At 50.3% G+C, this 22,349-nt stretch overlaps 1 protein-coding gene across 2 annotated transcripts in view; it reads right to left on the bottom strand.

Annotated features, from left to right (window-relative positions):
- The window catches only part of Rps6ka2 (ribosomal protein S6 kinase A2), a 270,352-nt gene that overhangs the window by 201,864 nt on the left and 46,139 nt on the right, over positions 1-22,349 (bottom strand). The window contains exon 3 of one of the 2 annotated variants that reach the window (XM_075951153.1): positions 19,584-19,640. In XM_075951153.1, coding sequence (XP_075807268.1) covers positions 19,584-19,640 — 57 coding nt within the window. Of the gene's footprint in view, positions 1-7,447; positions 7,760-19,583; positions 19,641-22,349 lie in introns of those variants that run through there. The other variant, XM_075951172.1, reaches the window with a different exon arrangement.

The following is a 22,349-nucleotide window of genomic DNA, read 5'->3' as shown; positions in this document are numbered from 1 at the left end:
AGGCACAGTTACACTCAGCGGGCAGCCCCCCGTTTACACCGGGGGCTACTTTCCAGAACGTAAACTCTGCACAAAGACCCAAAAGTATCTCTCCTGGAATCCCCACTAGGCAGACCCCTTGGCATGGCACCTGCTTTACAACAGACCTCCGTCCTGGGCTGAGCACCACAAATACCAGAGCGGGTAGAGACATCATTAGAACACTGCCCTAACACAGCCACATGCTAGAATGTCTGCCTTCATGGGCAGCACTCGCAGGAGACATCTTCAGGAAGAAACGTGGCATGGGCTAATTTTGTCTGAAAGCCTTGCTTTTCAAGGGAGCCCTTAGGATTCTCTCCAGGATGAGCTGCAGAGCACATCATAAGGGCAGTACAGAGCCAGGACATTTTGACACATGCAAAGTCGAGTCAAAAACTGCCTCAAACAGTGAGCTCTATGCCTCCACCCCAAGAGCAGAACTTTCAGTGATGGGGCATGGAAGGAAGACATCTGTGCCTAGGCCCATGCCCCTTGGGCCTCTAGCCTGCATCCTAGCCTCCACCCCTTTCCTATGCTTTTCCTGTTCCGTCTTTATCAACGCTCATACACTACAGTCTTTATTGCTTGTAACACCCGCTGAGTTAATTACACATGGCAGCAAGTTCACTGTGGGCAGGGACATTTACTGTTTCACATTAGATATATACCATTTCACATTCCTATCAGTGCCTGAAGAACACCGTAGAGTCTAACACACAAACAGGTTCCAGCACCGCGAGGTGGGCCCCGGAATGAAGACACAAATCACCCTGTGTTGTGGAAAATTATTTTAAGGTGTGTTACTTTTGTTTGTGCTGTGAAAGATTTGTTTAGTGATGCAAAGATGTGCTGTGTTCTTTCATGTTGCATTTGTTTAACTCTGTGAAGCTGTGTTGCTTTGCCTGTCTAAAACTTGATTGGTCTAATAAAGAGGTGAACAGCCAATAGCAGCTAGGAAGGGCTGGCCGGCAGAGAGAATAAATAGAAGGGGAAATCCTGGAGAAGGACAACAAAGGTCACCCAGCTACACAGCCAGCCACGGAGCACGAGTGAAAGTAAGATTTACAGAAGAGAAAGACAGAAGTCCAGAGGCCAAAGGTAGACAGGATAATTTAAGTTAAGAAAAGCTGGCTAGAAACAGGGCAAGCCAAGGATGGCATTCATAAGTAATAATACGCCTCCGTGTGTGTGTGTGTGTGTGTGTGTGTGTGTGTGTGTGTGTGTGCATTTATTTGAGAGCTAGATGGCGGACCCACCAAAGAAAAAAGAGAAAAAGAGAGAGAGAGAGAGAGAGACAGAGAGAGAAAACGCCACCAGAAACTCTAAGCACTGACTATGGAATAAGGTCTATAATGTCACGATCATCTATGCAGTGATCATATCCATTGTCCTCTCCACAATACAGCTGAAGAACCAGAAGCCCAAGGCAGTTTATTCCTCCGTATGTTGTTCTGATAACTAAAGAAGGCAGGAGGCCTGCTGCAGCCACCCCCACACCAGTGCTCTGAACCCGAGCTCTGCACAGCCCAACAGTGTGCTAAAGGCCCAGAGAGCACTAGACCTACAAATGTCAATCCAGAGTGTGGTGGCAGTGTGTACTCCCTGAGGAAGACGTCCCCACAAGGGCCACGGGCTAGGAGACTGACTTGGGCTCCCCACACTGCAGAGGGCTATGTGGTTCTGGCCTCCTACTCCCAGCTTCTAGCCAGGGAAGACTTGGTGGACACGGCCACCATCAGCCCCAAACATCTAGCCACTGATTGAAGAATGAGCCTGAATCCCAGCCCATTCCAGCGTCAGGTGCTTGGCCACATCACAGCTTTTAGTGTGTGATGGAAATCATAACTGTCGGGTACTTAGCCCAGCACGTGTCTGAACATCGGGTGAAGGCTTGGCCCCACGTTGCTATAACAACAGTACCGCTTACTCACAAGGCACCCATCAAAGCCCCCTCAGCCTTGGGGAGCTATCTCCATCCTGGGCAGCTTGGCCTCTGCTGAGTGCCCAGCAGACTCAGATCTCTTTGCCTGACCTGTCTGTCTGCCATACTGAACGCTGTGAGGTCTGCAAGGGGATCCCCTACTTCTGTTTCACCTTTCACTCACAGGACTGAAACAGCCGACCAGGCCCCCATCAGGCAGGTGCCGGCTGCCTGTCAAGGGCACAGCCTCTTCCCTTGACAGCAGACATCCAGAGTAGGAAACTGGTGGTTTGAATAGTCTCCTTTCTAAACCAGCTTCTGGCACTTGGCCTGGAGCTGTCTTCCCCATCAGCCAGCAGGAGTCTCCCTGGAACATGCAGACCGGACACATCACAGGCAGCTGCCACCCTTTCAAGTTCATCACCAAGCACAGGAGTTTCCACTGTGAGTGTCCCATCCCAGTATCCATGAACGCACACGCTAGCTGACTGCTCCCCATCATGCGGCCCTAGGCACTCGTTAGAGTCTATCCACTGACCTGGCCTTTCCTTTTGAAAAAGTCTCCGAGGACAGTCAGCCCTATGGATGCAGAGGTCTCCTGGGGCCAGCAGGGTCTCTGGCCTCTGGTGGGGAAAGTGAAAGCATCGTGCCCAGCCAGCGCATCTGCCTCGGAGCGCAGACGAACTCTGGCTCGCTGAGCTGCAGGTCGCTCCTGGGCCATGCTGGACACACACACACTGGACACACTCTGGACACACAGAAATTCGGCAATGGCTGCCAGCGCGTGCCACTGGCATGCAGAGGAACCAGCCCCCACAGGGCACAGCTGAGCTCCTGAGGCCGTCGCTGGGGGCCCAGGAGTATTTCCCTCCTTTGAAAACACGCAGCTCTATGGTGACAAGCTAAAGGAGGAACGCTGCTGGGCTCTGTGTCGAGGGACCTGCAGGAGTAGCTGAGCTGGGGCTGCCTGCCAGAGCATCGGAGTCACGCCTGGCAGAGACAGTGGCAAAGGCCACAGTTCCATGAGGTTGCAAGCATACGTGCATGCCGCTTTCATACAGCATACACACATGCACTCATGTACGTATAGACAGTGATCCTGCCTCAGCTCGGCTCTGCAGGAGGAAACTGCAGAGCAGAGAGCCCTTGTTGTCAGCAGCAGAAACTGCCCTGCTCCCGGTGAGACACCAGGAAACAGCATAGGTATTTCACCACCTTCCCAAAGCCATCAGGGCCAACTGCCCAGTACACAGTGGGTCTACTCTGCCTCTTTCCCCGAGCAACATATGGGTCAGCCTGCTTTAACTGCTGCTGGATTCCTGGGAGCAGTGGTTGCTCCCCACCCATTGGAGGCAGAAGTGCAAGACCAAGACCAACAGCTCTTGCTCCTCCAGGCCCCCCCTTGCTGACTTTGCAGCCATGTCTTTTCCCTGTGTCTTCAAAAGGCTGCCCCTCTGTATGTCTGCATCCTAACCCCTGCTGATTAAAATACCAGTTTAAACAAAATCAGGGAATCCCCAATGACAATTCTTTCTTAATCTCCCAAAGCAATTATGTTCTGAGGTCCTAGAGTCAGGACCTCACTACAAATTAGAGGCCCAAATCACCTTTCTGCAACAGCGGAAGCCACAATAAGGAGCCCCACACAGCATTTGCTTGGAGAACAAAAGGGATAAGCCACCCAGAGCTAGTTCTGGCTCTTCCTGGCTCAGGTTTTTCACACCCCAACGGCACCAAGCTTGCAAGCTCTGGGGGTCACAGTGTGAAGTGACTTGCTAGCTCTGGAAGCTGTGACCCTCCTCCCTACAGCTGATGTCATATGGAAAAGAGACGATTAGTTCCATGAAGGATGGATTGTACAGCTCACACCGAGGGTAAAGACGCGACAAGGTGCAGAGCAGACACCCAGGGGCCTTACACCCTCCAATCCCACGCCCTGAGGCAAATCTTACCCTTGGTCTACACCCCACATCCTTCATATCTGCCAGACAGTATGTTTAACACTGACTGAAACAGTGCCCTGACCTGAGGTCCAGCCTCTGTTGTCTTGGCTACAGGACCCTGAGCAGAGAAGGAACGGCAGCATCTCAAGAGACTTGGTCTCTTCACCTAGACTCCAGGTTATTCTAGAGTCCAGAGCAGAGGGGAAAGGCTTGTGATTCCTGCAGTCCCTTCAGTCCCTAAATTTTATAAGCTCCTCCTGCTCCCTGCAGCATAAAAACATCTACATGCCTACCTGCCAAGGATCGCAAGCTCAGAGTCACCAGATTCTAATGAATGTCTCTCTCCAAGGTTATGGTGGTGCCTGATCTGATATATTCTGTCTTTCTAGTGGTTCCCTGCAGCCCCTGGATGAAGCCAGACTGGAGCTGGTTTAGATCCCCAGGGCTGGTTCCCTGAAGAAGGTTTTCCCCACTTTTATGGCTTCTTCCCGTGTCTGCAATTCAGGTCACAGCACAAAGCATCATTCATGTGTACAGTACTGAGTGAAAGGCCCTTGCGGAGAGCAGTCTTTTACAGTGTCCCCCTTGCGGAGGCCTGTGGGGATGCCCTCTCCGGGCCGGGTGTGGAAATAGATGGGTTTGTCTGCCTTCTGTCCTAGGGCTTCTTTGCCTGTTCTTCAGTGGGCCTTTGTTCTTTTGTCTACTCCTGAGGGAGCTACAAGCACCAGATGCAATGTGCACCCGTCTGCGATCTGCACCCCCTCTGTGATCTGCACCCCTCTATGATCTGCACCCCTTTGCGATCTGCACCCGTCTTTGATCTGCACCCGTCAGCGATCTGCACCCCCTCTGTGATCTGCACCCCTCTATGTTCTGCACCCTCTATGATCTGCACCCCTCTATGATCTGCACCCCCTCTATGATCTGCACCCCCTCTATGATCTGCACCCTCTATGATCTGCACCCCCTCTATGATCTGCACCCCCTGTGCGATCTGCACCCCCTCTGCGATCTGCACCCCTCTATGATCTGCACCCTCTATGATCTGCACCCCTCTGCGATCTGCACCCCCTCTGCGATCTGCACCCCTCTATGATCTGCACCCCTCTATGATCTGCACCCCTCTGTGATCTGCACCCCTCTGTGATCTGCACCCCTCTATTATCTGTACCCCTCTATGATCTGCACCCCTCTGTGATCTGCACCCCTCTGTGATCTGCACCCCTCTATGATCTGTACCCCTCTATGATCTGCACCCTCTGTGATCTGCACCCCTCTATGATCTGCACCCTCTGCGATCTGCACTCCTCTGTGATCTGTACCCTCTATGATCTGCACCCCCTCTGTGATCTGTACCCCTCTATGATCTGTACCCCTCTATGATCTGCACCCTCTATGATCTGCACCCCTCTATGATCTGCACCCCTCTGCGATCTGCACCCCTCTATGATCTGCACCCCTTTGCGATCTGCACCCCTCTACGCCTTTAGGCACCTACATGGGCACCAGTACAGGCCAAGAGCCAGCTTCATCTTCTCCCCTCTCCTCAGCAGACACATTCTATTTTTCCGACTCTCTATGGAGTGTGTTTAACCTTTTCTAAGTCTCTGGCCGGAAGATGAGGTATCCAATAGGAAGCAGCGGCAGAACCACAAAGCACATTCCACCCAACAGAGGATGCAGCAGCCTGCAGGCTGGGGTAGGTGAGGAGCAGTTGTTCAAGGGCGCGTCCTGTCCGGTGAGGAACAGGCTATCGACTCTACTACAGTCCAGTTTTCTTAACCCCGGAAGCAGATGAAGACGGCTTTCGTTTGCCTCATACATCAGCGGTATTATTTTAAGAATGGCTTTAAAGTGAGACAAGCATTTTTCTTTTTATTTTATTTTCACATGAAAAGATCTATAGATGTAAGGATATCGCCCACAGGCCTGCAGAGAGCCAAGCTTGTACGCATTTAGTGCTCTGTGCCAAACCATAGAATCGGAGTCCTTCTCACCCCACCGAGAAATGTCAGACACAATGTGGGAAAGACAGCTTTTCTTCCAAAGAGTTTAAGGCTCAAAACTGACGTCCTGTGGCTGTGGCCGCAGCTGTGGTTATGACTTAAAGTCTCTTTTTACTTTCTTTTTTCTTAATTGAATTTTTAAAAACAGGGTCTCAGCTTCAAACTCTCTGTGCAGCTAAGGATAACTTTTAATTCTGATCCTTCTGCCTTCATCTCCCCAGTGGTAGGGTTACAGCTGTGAGCCACCAAATGGGACAATACTTTCCTTTCTTTTTAAGAGATGTAGAAGAATCCTACTACACTTACTTACTGACTTTGTGGGAGCCTAGGCAGTTTGGGTGCTCACCTTACTAGACCTGGATGGAGGTGGGTGGTCCTTGGACTTCCCACAGGGCAGGGAACCCTGATTGCTCTTTGGGCTAACAAGGGAGGGGGACTTGATCGGGGGAGGGGGAGGGAAATGGGAGGCGGTGGCGGGGAGGAGGCAGAAATCTTTAATAAATAAATAAATTTTAAAAAAATAAAAAAAAGAGATGTAGAAGACAGATTCGAAAGTAATTTTTCAGGTTGGGGATGTAGCCCAGCCAGTACCCTGCTTGATTCTCATGGCTGAAGCCTTTGGTTAAATTTCTAGTACTAAATGAAGCAGGCATGGAGGCATACACCTGTAACCCTAGCACTTGGGAGGAAAAGGCAAGAGGATCAGGAGTTTAAGGACATCCTCAGCTACACTGAGCAGTTTGAGGACAGCCTGGGTTATACGAGTCCCTGTTTCGATCAATATAAAATATCAATCAATAGAAAATAATTTCTCTAAAAAGTCCAGAAAAAAACTGGAGGAGCCACCCAACAGGTCCAGGCTGGGTGTGATCTGATATGAAAAGAACATAAATGTGTTTGGCTATTTAACTTGAGAATGGGCGGATGGATGCCATGAAGTGAGAAGTTCACTGAGTGGGCAGTGTCTGTGGGGTCATGGAGTTCTCGGGGGAACAACGATGACGGCTGAGCAATGGCGTAAAGCACCCCAAGACGCCAAGCGGGCAGAGAAGGAGGTGAAGGAACATTTTATGTTAGATATACTTTACCATATGAACAACAATTTTTCTCTTTAAAAGAAAAATAAGAGTCCATATGACAAACAGCTAAAGCCTACTTAGACGACTGTCTTCGCTTGAAAGTCTACGTTTGTTGAGTCTGAACAAGGGCCACCTATCTTCTCCTTCTCTTCCTTCTACCTCTACAGAAACTGAGTACAGCCCCTTGCTCTCACCTGAGACTGAACATGGGACATCTGACCTACTCGAGCCCCAACTCAAGAGCAAAAACAATTAGGAACGGATGCAGCTGTCAGCAGTACTGCCCGGAGCTTTACATCCAGCTACAACTTCCTCCCACCTGGGTAGCACCCACACTCTCCCACCTGGGCATCTTTCTCCTTGATAAGACGGAATTTCATTCTGCTACAGAGTGACTTTCCCTTCTCCTTGTGACTCCCAAAGGTGAGGTCAACTTCCAGTGCCCCCCTGTCCATCCCCATCCCCATCACCTCTTACCTTCCTGAGAAACAGTTTCTGCAGTTTCCCGTGCGACAGCCTGATCATCTCTCCCTGCCCAGGGCTGCTCTGGCTGCACAGACGCGAGAGCCATTCTGCCCACCGAACAGCCGCCTCTTCTTTTATCGCCTCCGTCGGTGCTGTGCCAGTGCGTCACCCGGCATTAGGGCAACCCAGGCCGTCTCCTTCCCTCCTCCTCCCCTCAGCCGCCTTCAGCAGCCACCAAGGCCATCAGAGGAGTCCACCTCCTAGGCATCAGCTGGGTGACTGCAGACAAAACCCTGCTCTGTCAACTCCAGGAGGATGGGAAACAGCAATCAGCCCCAAGGCAGCACTCTTCCATGTGCTAAGTGCAGGCTCCCTGCTCTGCTCAGATCCACACAGGGCTACTACATCTGGCAGAATCCATCAAAGCCAGTGCTCTGAAGAATACCTGCAATGTGCAAACCTGTCAGAGATCTGGAGTGGCAGCCCTGTGACCCTCCCCAAGCTGACAGCCTCCCTGGGCAGCTTGTAAAAAGCCCCTCCCCTTTTCCCTTGTCTTAGTCCTTTACACAGGTGTAAATAAAAATAATGACACAAGGCTGTTCCTTGTGTGGCGTGTGAGCCACAGAGTCGCGCGCACAGACATCTGCAGCCTCGTTGGAAGTAGAGGAAATGCCTGTTTTATTTTTATTTTTTAAATATTTATTATGTATACAATATTCAGTCTGTGTGTATGCCTGCAGGCCAGAAGAGGGCACCAGACCCCATCACAGATGGTTGTGAACCATCATGTGGTTGCTGGGAATTGAACTCGGGACCTTTGGAAGAGCAAGCAATGCTCTTAACCTCTGAGCCATCTCTCCAGCCCGAAATGCCTGCTTTAGAAGCGTCTACGTTACTCCTAGCAGCTGAAAGGGCCATGGGACATGGAGGTAAGGAGTTGAAGCTAAGGTTCTTATGTTCCTCATAGCTGTCTTTGGTTATGTATTTATTTGTGAGTGTATATAACAAGGTCTTATTGTAGCTCAAGCTGATCTTGAACTCACTATCCTTCTGCCACAGCCTGGGATTATAGGTGCTCTTAATCACAGTTAGACCTTTCCTTACAATATCTTTATTTTTTCTTCTCTCCTCCCTGCCTCTGTCTGTCTGTCTGTCTGTCTGTTTGTCTGTCTCTCCTTCTTCTCTCCTCCTCCCACCTCCTCCTCACTCTCCTCCTTTGTATCAATATTAGGAGATCAAGGCTAGGGCCTTGGTTAGGCGAGTACCTACCACTGAGCCACACACAATGAGCCATCTTTTCACTTCAGGAACAAGGTCTTGATAAGTTGTCCAGACTGGTCTTGCCTCTAAGCCCTCCTGCGTCAGCCTCCCAGGAAGATGGATGCTAGACCTGGGTCACCAGCCTTTCCGTGCTCATCTCTTCTCTGCCGTCTTACTCTAGACAGCTCAATCCTGCCTTCTCGATGAAAGCACCAGACAATCGAGACGAGCCCTCACCATGCCTAGTTTCCCGAATGGATCTGCATCCCTCCCCGCATCCCTCCCCAGAAGCCATGGGGAAGGCCTGTGCACTGTCTGAAGATCAGAGTGTGGAGCTAAGTCACTAGTTAGCCAGAGGGGCAGTGGTGGCGCATACCTTAATCCCAGACTGATCTCTGTGAGTTCAAGGCCACTCTGAGCTACACTAGACTGATCCAGCCTCAGAGAGAAACAGAGCCAGGCTGTGGTGGCTCACACCTTTAATCCCAACAGTAGGGAGGTGGAGACAGGAAGAAAAGGTGGTAGGAGACAGGAGCTCAAGGACTTACAGAGACAGGACACCCCATTTGGTCTGAGAATATCGTAGAGGTAAGACTTAGTGGCTTGCCGCTCTGCTTCTCTGATCTTTCCGCTTTCACCCCCTAATATCTGACTCTGAGTTTTTATTATTAAGATCAATTAGAATTTGCACTACAAACTCTGTTGCTAAATGATGGCACAGCTCCACAGTAAACATGGCCTGCATCCCAGCCCTGCCTGTCTCTACACACGGCGGCCGTTCAGCTATTGATGACACCATGAAGGAAATGGAGAAGCTTCAACACTGCCCTGTGAGGGTAGCCTCTAGTGTTGCAGGGGATGAAATAAGATGTTTCCCTGAACACTTGGACTCTTGGGGCCTTCATGAACAAGTTTGTTTTAATTATTTCAATGCACAACGACCAAACTTGATTGAAACGTGTTAGTATTTTTTGGTGGATTTTGACTGGGGTGAGGAAGAGCAGGGAACCCCTGGAATCGTTTCAAGTGCATGTAAATAAAAAGGCAGAGTTTATTTTCACTCACCAGCCTCCCCCTGTTTAAGCACTTGGGAAAATTCTTATCTTGTGTAGGGAACTGGTTCCAGCCTGACCCAAATCATTGTCATTCAGGAATGGCTGCTGGGACACAAAGGTACTTATTGGGGAGCAAGCATTTTTCTCAGCTTCTCTTGCACACAGAATAGAGTTGGGGAGCAAGCATTTCTCTCAGCCTCTCTTGCACAGAGAATAGAGTTAGGCCTTTGAGTTGTTTAGATTCCTACTTCCTAGGGTGCATGGTCTATTGCCCCAAAGAAGGGATCCTGCCGGGGAAAGGACGTCTAAAACGACGGAAGATGAATCCATCCAGACTCTGCTGGCCTTCTGCAGACAGGCTGAGCTGCTCCACTGTGCTCAGGACTGTGAAGCCAGTGCAGGAGGCAACACAGCAAAGCTCGCAGATGATTGAGCCTGAGAAGCTGCAGCCTGTTGGCCTGGGAAACCAGAACTAGCCCCCTCGCTGGAGGTCCCATCCCATTTGATGGCCACATATCTGAGCGTGGCGTCGGTATAAAAGAGGAGAACTCGATGGAGGGCTGGGCAGCGGGTTTGAATAACCCTGACCTAAAATCATTGCATTTTATAATTGTAGTTTGAGCTATCCAAAATGCAATTCCATTCAAACTTCCACAAGAATTAAAAGGCAATTACCGGGGACTTGGAGCCTTTGAAAGTACATTAGCCAAAGACCAGGGCTTTGATCTCTGGGGACATGGTGATCACGTCAGGTTGGAGTGCAGCAACAGAAACCTTTCATTTTTAATAGAATGTAATTGCAGATGCAAGATGTAGACCGGATGTTGTCATGGTGACCATGACAAGCATTACCTTCATTGAATGCCATGGGAGATCGTCATAACAACCTTGGCTTACTCATCTCCATCTGCGTGTTTAAAGAAATGATTTTGAGAGGCAGGTTCTCTCTTGGTCACGCTTTAAGGAAATGCTACCATTGCCACACGGCCACCACTCCAGCAACGAAACCCAGAGGTCACACAGTCACATCCAAAGAATCAGCATCCAGGCCTGGGACAGCACTGCTTCCTGTCTCCTTCCGGCCATCATGAGCTCAGCCTTGAGCATCGAGTCTTCCTCCACAGCACGCAGCACTGTCTACTTACGATGGACCCGCTCAGAACAGGACACTGAGGACCTGGTGTCAAAGGCACTGTGTGCCATGTCCTCCCCTTTACAAGCAGGGATGGATGAGAAGCATGTCATCTCTGTGCAGCCTGCAGCTGCCCCAGTGTCAGGACTAGGACATGGGAGCTCAGGGCAGGAGTGTTTCCAGGTGGACCCCTCTCTCTGGGGAGCTGCTGAGTTGAGCCCTGGGTGGTGGGTTCCTGTGCAGTAACCTGCTGACGGAAGGACAGGAAGTCTGTCTAATAGGCTAAGACCTGCTGCCGTCCTCATAGGACCGCACAGCCTGGCTCACCTGGTCTAAGGCCCCCGACGGGAGCCTTTGAGATCCACAAGCTGATAGCACAGAGAAGAAACTGAGGGTCCGAGAAGCCACCTACAAAGAGGAAGCAGGGTTCTCTTTCCCAGTTTTCTTTCTTTGGCCCCACTCATTCCCATATCCCACCGTATTTACTTCAAATGCAGTCTTATAGCCACTGTTGTTGGGCACGTTAGCAGCTAGTCCAGGGACTCCAAACGTGTACGTGTCCATGTGAGCATGCCCACCTCCATGGGAGAAGGAGGAGAACATACAATGGTCACAGCCCTAATACACTGTGTGGTTTCCATACATGATACAGGCACAGCTATGTGGTCACGTGAGTGCAGGCATGTTATAAAGTGGCTGCTACCTTCACAGAAGACCTCGTCTAGAATCACTGGGGACCACCTCCAGAAGGCATGGAGGTGAGGTCCCTCATACCCCACCACTCCAGCCTCTGAGGATGCTCTGGATCTCTGGGAAAGCCCACCCATCCACTCCCAGGTGAGTCGGCAGCTCTGCGGAGGAAGGGGAGGACTCCCACTTTGGTTCTCCCGGCAATGCCTTCACCTCTGTCCATTCTGCTGCAGATGGAGAAACAGAACAGGAGCCTGGGCCAGCAGGAAGTGTGGGAAGGAGTGGCTATCACAATGCCTGGGCAGACTCAGATGCCATGGCCACGTTCTGCAGTGGGACAGATGCTATGTCCATACCCATGGACTGTATATGAGTATGATATCACGAACAACATTGTTGAGAAGAGGGTCCGGGGGGACGGCTCTGTCAGAGACGGGCTTGTTGTGCAAGCATGGGATCAAAGTTCAGATGTGCCCCCAAACATAAGATGTGGTCCCAGCTGCATGTACAGGGTAGAGATGAAAGTGAGGTGTCAGGTGCCTCCCCAGAGCTCACTGGCCAGTTGGTTTAGATGAATTGATGAACTCCTTCGAGAATGAAGGTGGAGAGCATTGGGGAAGACACTCAACATTCACCTCTTGTTTCCACACGCATACAACACACAGACACACCCACACTATCACATACGCAACCCCTACCTCCTCACATGCACACATAAATTGTTTAGAAGAACTACAGTTTGGACCTTAAATGTCCTTCAGAGTCACGCATTGAAGAGCTGGTTCCTAGCCTGAAGCCCTATTGGAGACTTTAAAAGGGAGGGGCTAGAGGGAGCCTCGGGGTCATTTGAGGCATTGTTCACAGGATGTGGGGTGCTGATCTCTTATCCTCTTTATTCTGCTCCCCTGCCATGAGGTGAGCAATTTGCTATACCCTGCCTTCAGAACGCCATGAGGAAGGCTCACCCTGCCTTCAGAATGCCATGAGGAAGGCTCACCATGCCTTCAGAACGCCATGAGGGAACAAATGCTCACCTGAGGCCTAGAAGCAGCAGATCTGCTCAGTGAGGAACGGGAAACTGAGCAAGTGTGCGACAAATAACCCTTCCCTCTTTATAAGCTGCTGTCCCCGGGGTACTGGAGTGGTGGAGCCATGGCACAGAGGTATTAATGGGCTCACAGCTCTTCTTGGTGCTTGAATACCGAAGATAAAACTCGTGGGGTTGTCTTGATTTGTTATTACTACTATTTCAAGCAAGGATCTTATACTAAAAAAATGTTGGTGACCCAGTCCTTCAGAGTTCCAGGAGCAAACCAGGGTGGTGGGGAGAATCACGTGTCTTGCCTCACAGTCTCTGTTCCAGGTTTAGCAGAGTCTTGCTGGCATTTGCTCAGCACTGAGCATGCAAGGCCAAGAGCAACGCTAAATTCCTTCTCAGTTCTCGAACAGCTACATGGAGAAAAGTTAAATGCTATTTGTTTTCTCAAAATGGACTGCAGGTGTTTATGGTGGATTCCTGTGAATGTCTACACAACAGTATCATGTTCAGAATGAAGACACTGAGGCCCAGACCACGTGGCTCAAACTCAAACCCACACCCTGGCTCTGGAGACACTGACATCTAAGGCCACTGTGTGTGGCAGTGACTGATCTTTGGGCTACCACTTCCAAGAAGCTCAGCAATGGAACAATTCAAGACTGTGGAGATGGATAGGTTCAGAAAATGCTTGATGTGAAAGTGTGAGGATCTGTATTCAAATCCCCAGCCCCACAGAAAGCCAGGCATGGTGGCACATGTCTGCAGTCTCAGTGCTCCTACGTGGTGCGCAAGGCAGAGACAAAGGAATCCCCAGAAGCCTGCAGGCCAGCTAGACTTGTATTTACAGCAATGAACAACGAAGAAACCCTACTTCAAACAAGGTTGCCCTCTGACCGCCACACATACACACACACACACACACACACACACACACACACACACACTCACACACACATACACATGGGGGGGGGGCAAATATAATAAAATTTAATCAACCTAGCAAAGCAATTTGTAGTTAGGAAAAATGCCAGGATTGAGAGAAGAGAACTTTGTAGGGCAGGAAGTAGGGGCAGAACTGGCAAAGCTAGAGCATCCAGGTTGACCAGTACCCTGTCCCCTTCCTGTGTTCCAAGGGCATTGAGGAGCCACAGGTGACTTAGCCATTGTCTTGGTGAGTCTAGTATACATCAGGTCAAGTCTCTGGGGTGACGCTGGCTACAAAAGGGACAGATGCGCTCTCATCCTGATGCTGTTCTACGGAATCCTACATGGACTTTTCAAACTTATTTGTCTATTTGTTTTATGTGTATGTAAGTATGTACCATGTGCGTCCACAGTGTCCGGAAGAGGGCATCAGATACCCTGGGAATGGAGTTACAGTGTGAGCCTCCACGTGGGTGCTGGGAATCAAACCCTGGCACCCTTGCCACCTTCTAAAGTGGCTCCAGGACCCTCCCACTTCCTAACTCTGTGCTGCCCAAGTCCCCAACATGACATGACAGCATGTATCCCGCCTGTGCAGGGGCTCCCTGGACGATAAGTCTTCTCTAGATGACACACGACACATGTGTTGCATACACAACTGGTACACTGGTTAGCAGAGGCTAGACCGGGGTCTGCATATATTCCACACAGAACTTTTAAGGTCCGAGACTGGTTGGGTCTGTAGGTAAGGAGCACAGCTCCGTGGTCTGTGCACAGTACTGCCCAGTCCTGACACTCTCCACAAGCTGCTGGAGAGTCCTTCTCCTTGGACTCTTACTGCTTAGAAAGAAATGATGGAAAGCGTTTGAGAATGCAGAGAGCAGAGCTTGCGGATGGTTCACTGGAACCCTGCATGGCTGCCACCTTAAGGGTGTTGAGTTAGCTGGTGTGGGAAGGTGGGATTATTCCTTTTGGAGGGAAAGGTCAGCAACTGCTTGCACAGGGGCATAGAAAAAACCTCTGGCAGCTTGCTCCCCGGCTGCTCCTTCTGCTGGGCACCCTATAAAATAGGGGTCGCTCGCTGTTGCCTGCAGATCTTACAGACAGGCACAGGCTCATCAGCACACAGAGCTGGATGGGGGAAGGAAGGCCAGGGTGGCTCCTTTAACTCAGAGAGTTCTAAAGAATAATCCTAATCTCTCTGGCCTTTGCTTCTTGAAGCTGTGGTTTAGAAAGTTCTGGTGGGAGCAGAGTAGCAACTGTGAGATGCCAGGCTGACATTTAGAGCTGAGAATCTAAAGAGCCTCCCACTCACTCCTCAGGCCTGAGACTGGCCTGGCACTTGGGTACAGGACTCAGAGCCCTGGAAGCTCTTCGTGTTTGTCATGGAGGAAGGGAAGCTCTAGGCACACCCAGAAAGCTAGTCTCTTTATGTCCTGAGGCCATCACTGCACCCCTACTTCTGATCCTGTCCAGGGTCACCAGGGCTGTACACATGGTGCAGAAATTCATTTCAAGGTAAATTATGGGTCCCAGCGTAGCTTTCCTGGGGTGGCTGAGGAGGGAGGACCCATCATATCTGAGGTGCACAGTGGACGTTTATTCTCTTAACAGACCAGACGCATCCTTGGTGCCCCTGAGCAGAGGCCGCCTCAGATTATCTGAGCTCCAGAATGGCCTATCTGCTCAAATCCAGACACAACCAGGGCAACAGATGCGCACTGACCATTACTCCAGGGCTGTGCTGTGATCGTCAATATTTAGGATAACGCAGCCTCTGCTTACTCAAAAATATATACAAAATTCCTAATTCAAAAATATATTAAAAAATTACTATAGCTGTGGCACAAAATTCCTTGGAAATTATAGAAAGTATGAAATTTTTTTTTCTGTGACCTTAGAATTTAGTGGGCAACTTTGGGACTCTTTGGGGATTTTCTTCATTCCTTTCCTCCTTCCTTCCCTCCCTCCCTCCCTCCCTCTCTCCCTCCCTCCCTCCCTCCCTCCCTCCCTCCCTCCCTTTCATCCTTCTGTTGGTTTATCAACACCTACCCCAAAGGAAACTGAAGATGACTAACTTGCTCAGGGTCCCCTGACTCTGGGTACACATCAGAGCAGGCGCTGCCCACGTGTGGCACTCGGTCTGTAGAGACGTCTAACGATTAGAGACAGCGATCCAGCTACACTGGACAGACACAACAGAGCCACACTGTGTCCACGCTCTCGTCCATGGTGGGTTACCTGTGGTAAAGCTGCCACCTTAGATCTCTACTGTCCCCTGAGTGTCAGTGCCCACCTGGTGCCCCTGCAGTGCTAACACACTGGTGGGATGGACAATGGGCTCCTCGGCTGGAGGTGCCCTGGCAAGGGGCTTTGCAGGGACAGGCGATTCTGCTGTAGGATCTTAGGTTTCAAACCCGCACTAAAACACAGACCTTCACATTTATTCCTTACACTTCAGCCCTTCTCAAATGTCACTTTCACACGACCAGCTTCATAAAAAGCAAAACACAATCATGATACTGTTTCCTTCTTTTCAGATTCAAGACAGGGGCCAGGAGTAATAAAAGGAAAAGACAAAACAGCATGTCTCTAAAGACGGGGTCAGGTAGGGTTTGGGTAGAAAGATTAAAGACCTGTTAGAGGTGAGGCAGAGGAGCCCGGTTCTGAATTTTAATCTGAAAACTAGTTTTGCCACTCAGATGGGGCAGCCACCAGCCAGCAAGCCTCCATTCCGGAATGGTGAACATCTGCCTGGTGTTTATGGAGCGCACCCATGTTCAAAGCGATCAGCACACTGCAACTCTCTGGATTTGCGACATCTCGTTATTTCATCTGTGTATCAGAGTAGCTGGCAAGCACTAGTTCATTGCACAAACGACTAAGAACCATTTAGTACATGTCTGACACACACACACATGTCCGGATGCTGCGCAGGCAGCAGACAAGCCTGTGCCCAGGGTCATCAAGCACTTGGTGTTCCTTCTATGGGAGCCAACTTAGTAATTTGTATTCTTCTGATTCTTCACCCAACAACTGCCTTTGTTTCTCCCTCTGTGACACTGCATCCTTGGCCTCTACTGCTGTGTGCCAGTGAGCAAGGGTGGCCATGCTCCGGTGACCTCATTCCAGTCTGACAGGGAGCCTGGGATAACTGCGTTTTCTCTGTCAGGATCTATAGACTCAGTGGATGAATGATCAGCCCTCTCCACAGAACAATGCTGTGTGTTCACGCGTGATAGGAAGACAGGAGGGGAGGAAACAACACGGCCCTCAGCAGGCACTCTGCACAGACAGAACACCCCTCCAAGGAATCTTTATCTCCTTTGTTTCTCTTCTCAAATGTCTTTCTATTATAGTCAAAGAAATAAATAGCAAAATCGCAATGATGAGGTGATTCACTTCAACTTTTTGCAAGTCTTAGAAAACACACAAAGAACTTAATGCAACAACTGTCATTATTACATCAGCCGCCTCGATAGCAGTACTAAAGAAGTGTCCCAATACTTCTTGTCTAAGTTCTGGAACACACACGGGCCACAGAAGCTAAATCTTTGCTATGAGTTGAGCCCAGAACATTGTAGACCTCCATCTTGTACTACAAGCCTTTGCAGTCTTATTAAAAAATAAAAATAGAGCAAGAGTTAGGAAGAGGAAAAGAACATAGGAGGGCCAGCACAGGAAGGCCAGAACCAGTCCTTTCAAGTCCACCTGATGGCTAGGCTGTCAGGGGGTCCCCACTCACCCCAGAACCTCCAAGTGCCTAGCAAATGATCTGCCTCAGAATGCCACCCTGAGCTGGATCCGCTTTTACCCTGAACATCAGGGACTCCTTGTGGCTGTGATCAGGCCATTTCTGGAAGCATGGCCAGGCCCACTTGAGGGTTAATGGGAGCAGAAAGGACTTGCCCAGCCTCAGGTTCTCCTGAGCCTGGACCTGGGATGTTATCTGGAGGCAGTGTCCTGATGGAAACAGTGGAGCTCCTGGACAGTCTCCAACTCTAGCCACTGTCCTGTGGGTGACACCTCATAAGAAGCCATTGACCCCTGCAGAATGTCTCACTGGCAGTGCCCCCCCGCTCCAGCCATGGCCCCTAAATCTGCTCTTACCCTCTAACAAACACATCTGATTTTATTCTCTTGACCTGCCCCCCTCCCCAAGACTGGAACTTACTGCACAGCCCTGGTGGGCCTTATATTTGTTATACAGACCAGGACGGCCTCAGATATGCAGGAATTTACTCTCTTCTTTATGCTCTAGGGTTACAAGTGCAGCATGTATTATATAACTGGAGACCCACACTCATTTCTATAGCCAAGAACAAAGGACCTGCTAACACTGAGACCTCTTCTCATGGTTGTGGCGAGGCCAGGAGTGGATTGTGAGAACATTCACAATAATGAAGACAATCCCGCAAGGAAGAGCTCCTTGCACCCAGGCGCAGACAGGCGCCAGTCGGGTTTTGCTAAGCACTACCAGCTGCAGCCTAGCTGCCTTTTCCTATGGAGTGGAAAAGAGAGATTCCCAGGCCTGATGCACAAGTCCTCTGCCCGCTTCTGCAATACGCATCATCTCCAGAGTTCATTAAAGGATTTGAAGGACGTCCTTCAAAACACAATTCTGTCATCCATGTTACCCTAGACAAAAACAGTGGAGGCTCTGAGATACAGCACAGTCAGGCGATTCTACCAACAGAAGTATTTTTTGTTTGTTTCGAGACAGGGTTTCTCTGTAGCTTTGGAGCCTGTCCTGGAACTAGCTCTTGTAGACTAGGTTGGCCTTGAACTCATAGAGATCCTCCTGCCTCTGCCTCCCGAGTGCTGGGATTAAAGGTGTGCACCACCACTGCCCAGCTCCAACACAAGTCTTACACCAGACAAGGAGTCCAGCTTGATGAGAGAATCCTATCAAGGACAGAGTCTCTTTCAGACCCATCCTCAGAACCAGACTATCAGGCGAAGCCCTCGAAGGCTAGTGAAGAGCACCACACTGGAGGCATGAGAGCGGGAGATGAGCAAGCCTGGGCCTTGTGTTGCAGTAAGTGGGTGTCAGGGATCTCCTCCGTCCTCAGGGACCTCCTCTGCCCTCAGGGATCTCCTCTGTCCTCAGGGACCTCCTCTGCCCTCAGGGACCTCCTCTGTCCCCAGGGACCTCCTCTGTCCTCACCCTCCTCCCACTTTCTGTGCAGAGGGAAAGCCTGCTGCCTGGTGTATGGGCTACTCAGACCCCTGACCCTTGAGCCCTGTGTATTTTTACTTTCCATTATAAACCTTCTTATTCTTTTCCTCTCTTTCGCGATTGTTAGTGTTGTTGTTTTTATTATCATCAGCACTATTTACTTTTTGCTTTAAGAAAGCTGCCAAACACTCCAGAAAGATTGGGAGAGTTTTTGTCCAACATCTACTACATTAATATAAGCTACCATCACCCAGTCAGAACTCACCTGACTGGGTTCTAGCACCTTCCTCCCATGTTGTAAGGACTACTTGTGGCATGGGAGTCAGACATCAAGAACTAACATAAAGACATATCGGAAACTTTCTTATTTGCAGTTTATTAAAGCAAACAGCCATTTGAAAAATGAGAAAGCCATCTCCACCTGAAGCTGGTCATCTTAGGACTAGTTCCCAAAACGCTGCTACTGGGACCCTGAGTTACTCAAAGACAGAGTTCAGGAGCTGGCAGGCACCAACAGCACACAGATGTCTTAAATGGAGTATCACACACAAAGTAAGGTTTTCCTGATGACCCACAGATTCTGAGTAAAAGATCCTACAATAATGTACATTAGGGGGCGCTGTTCCGGCTTGGCACTCAAGGCAGACCCCGCTGTTCAGACTTCATTGCACAGCCTGCTGTGCTGGCATTTCCACTAGGATGTCAGAAGTGTTCAGTTTACACTGTAGTCTTCCAGAAAGCACACCACAGTTTGCTTCATTATAGCCAGGCAGAGTGGAACAACCAAAGAGATTGATAAAGCCTCCACTGCACGTCGGTCATTTTTCCTACAGCCTAGCAGAGGAAAGGGACGGCGTGAATCGTCTTACCTCTGTGGACGACGAGGATGGCTGCGTCTCGGCCGAGGGGGTCGTGTCACCTTTGCCCTGGGGAAGCAGAGTGGAGAAGTATGGGTAAGCTTGTCTGTCCACAGCACGTGCCCACCCTCTGCAGTCCTCGCTTATCCATGGGTACCCACCAAGACTGCCCGCCTCTTGTTTCTGAACATAAGCCTCCACATGGCCTCAGTGCCTCGCCGAGCTCCGCTGCTGGCAAGGGGCTCTCAGAGAGGACTCAGAGAGGGGAACTTGCAGCTTTTGTGCAACCTTCAAAACTCTGCCAGAGGAAGTGATGATGCTGCCATCCTGAGCCTCGAAACTCAACGGACAACAGCCACTACCTTACGCTGTAGGTTGGCTGTCCTGCAGCAACTGGAACCCACAAATCTAACTATAAAATGTGGCACCCATGTAGCTAAAATCCCAGTCACACTTAACCACCAATGCCTAAACCCAAGGCTCTGCTCAGCCAGGAGGCTCACCTTTCAAACCCATTTTGGCCACAGTGATTTAGAGAAAGTTTGGAGATTTATGTGACAATGTGCCCTTAGGGACTTGAAGACAGAGGTCATGTCTGTTCCCATCTCTGCACGTCTGGGAACACATTTTCCATGCCTGTGGGATGGCTCAGCGTGTAAAGAAACACCTGCCACCAAGACTCAAGACCTGAGTTCAGTCCTGGGGACCCACATAGGTGGAGAGAACTGACTTCCTTATTCCTTGAGTTCTCCTCTGGCCTCTACACATGTGCCATAGCGTGTGCATGTACACACACGTACACACACACATATACACAAATAAATATTCTCCACTTACGTAATTGCTGCTGTCTTGGTGGCTTATATAAGAGCCAACAGGAATGCTTAGTGGGAAAAAGCATGTGCTCTGTAAGGCTGAGGACCCGAGTTCAAATCCCTACAACCACCTAAAAACAACTGGACATGTAGCACAAGTGTCTATAACACCAGCAATCCGACGGAGAGATGGAGGTAGAGACAGAAAGTTTACAAGCTCCTGTTCCAGCTAGCAGAGTTTGTCCACATGCTAGAAAACAGCAAACAAAGCCAGTCTCAAACAAAGTAGGTGAGGACCAACACCTAAGACTGCCCTCTGACTTCTATATCCACACCATGGTATACAGAGCCTGCAGTCACATATACAACACACACACACACACACAAACACACACATGCACATGTGTACACGTGCGAACACACACAAACACATACACACAAGCATTGGGAATGAAGGCTTGGAGGTTCTGAGTCCCTTGAGTCCTCCAGCTTTCAAGTGAAGAGTGAATATTCCACCTTGTGCCACTAGATGTCAGCAGAGGATGTGCCGAGGAGCCAAGCTTCCGCCCAGCCCCTGGGAAATCCTGGAGATCCTCTATGAAAAGGAAAAGAGGTGGTTCGCAGCCAAGCACTTGAAAAATCCATTTCTGGAGAACTGGACTAGTGCTTGTGGTGGTTTGGGTTTCTAACAATCTCCCCATACAGCCCATCCTGGCCTGGCCCCTGCCGTCCTATGAAGAAAGTACAGAGACTCCCCCACCACTTCTCCTGGCTTCCATCACCCGAGGCTCTTAAAGAGCTGGCCACACTGTGGAAACCTCAGAAGTTACAGCTACCGACCGAGGGTGGGAGATCACAGGAACACTCAGAGTACACCGTCCAGACAGAGCATCTGCTGAGGAGGGACACTGAAGATGTGTGCGCTCCTGCAGTGCTTTGTGACTGAGACAGTACTAGCAGCCCCAAGGACAAGCAGGGAATGGCCTTGTTTCACAGCCCAACAGGATCTGAACTCTATCCTGGGGCTCCTGGAGTTCCTGGGGGAAATCTCCTCTCTGGTGACAGTGGAACATTCCAAACTGTGGGTCCTGTAACAAATGAGACTTTAAACACTTTCCTGGAGCAATGTGCAAGCTCAGTGGAGATTTCTTGCAGACTTGGGGTGCTGAAGAACCCCACATAATGGAGCACTCAGGAGCTGGCCAACACCCTGTCTGGGAGGCCAGACACTCGAGATCAGGCAAGCAGAAACAGACAGGATTTCCATGCTGAGAATAGGAGTTTTCGGGGAGACTGACCTCACACAGGACTCTGAGAAACCCGATGTCCCCAGTGGGCCAAAGCCCAGAGAAGTGACAGGGAAAGGCGGACACAGCTTTCCAACATTGAAATTTCACTGAGCGCTGAGAAACTGGATGCCACACGTCCTCAGTACTCTTGGCCGAGTAAGGGGCTGCCACACGTCCACAGAAGTTCATGGGAGAAATAAGCAGAGCATCTTAGAGCCTGAGGGAGCATCACCGGGTCAGGGCAAAGAGATGCAGAAGCAGGACATGACCACTGGCCCATATATAGGGTTCTACAGGAGGTGCTGGACACAAAGAGGCAGAGGCACCAGGGCATGAGGCCTGGACCCCACACCAGAAGGAGGATCTGCAGTCCTCGCCTGCTGGATGGGCTGGAGAGGAGCAGGGACTGGGGAGACAAAGGAGGTAAGCAGTCATTTACCAGAGAGAAATGACTTCCACGGGGTGGAGGGAGCACGGAACAGTCAGAGAGCTGTTACGTGAAACCTCCTGGGTCTGCTATAGGGTCTCAAGAATTATTTAGGTATGAAATGGGTATAAACACTCCCTGATGCAAATTAGACACTGCTGTGATCCAGCTGCTGTGTCCTGCCTTCTGCCCTGGGCAGCTGGGGTTCAACCACCTGAACGGGAAGGCGAGAGAGTGCGCGCTTCTC

Source organism: Microtus pennsylvanicus, chromosome 1 (genome assembly GCF_037038515.1).
Source record: "Microtus pennsylvanicus isolate mMicPen1 chromosome 1, mMicPen1.hap1, whole genome shotgun sequence".
Classification (NCBI taxonomy): domain Eukaryota; kingdom Metazoa; phylum Chordata; class Mammalia; order Rodentia; family Cricetidae; genus Microtus; species Microtus pennsylvanicus.
This window is presented reverse-complemented; position numbering and strand designations above follow the sequence as displayed.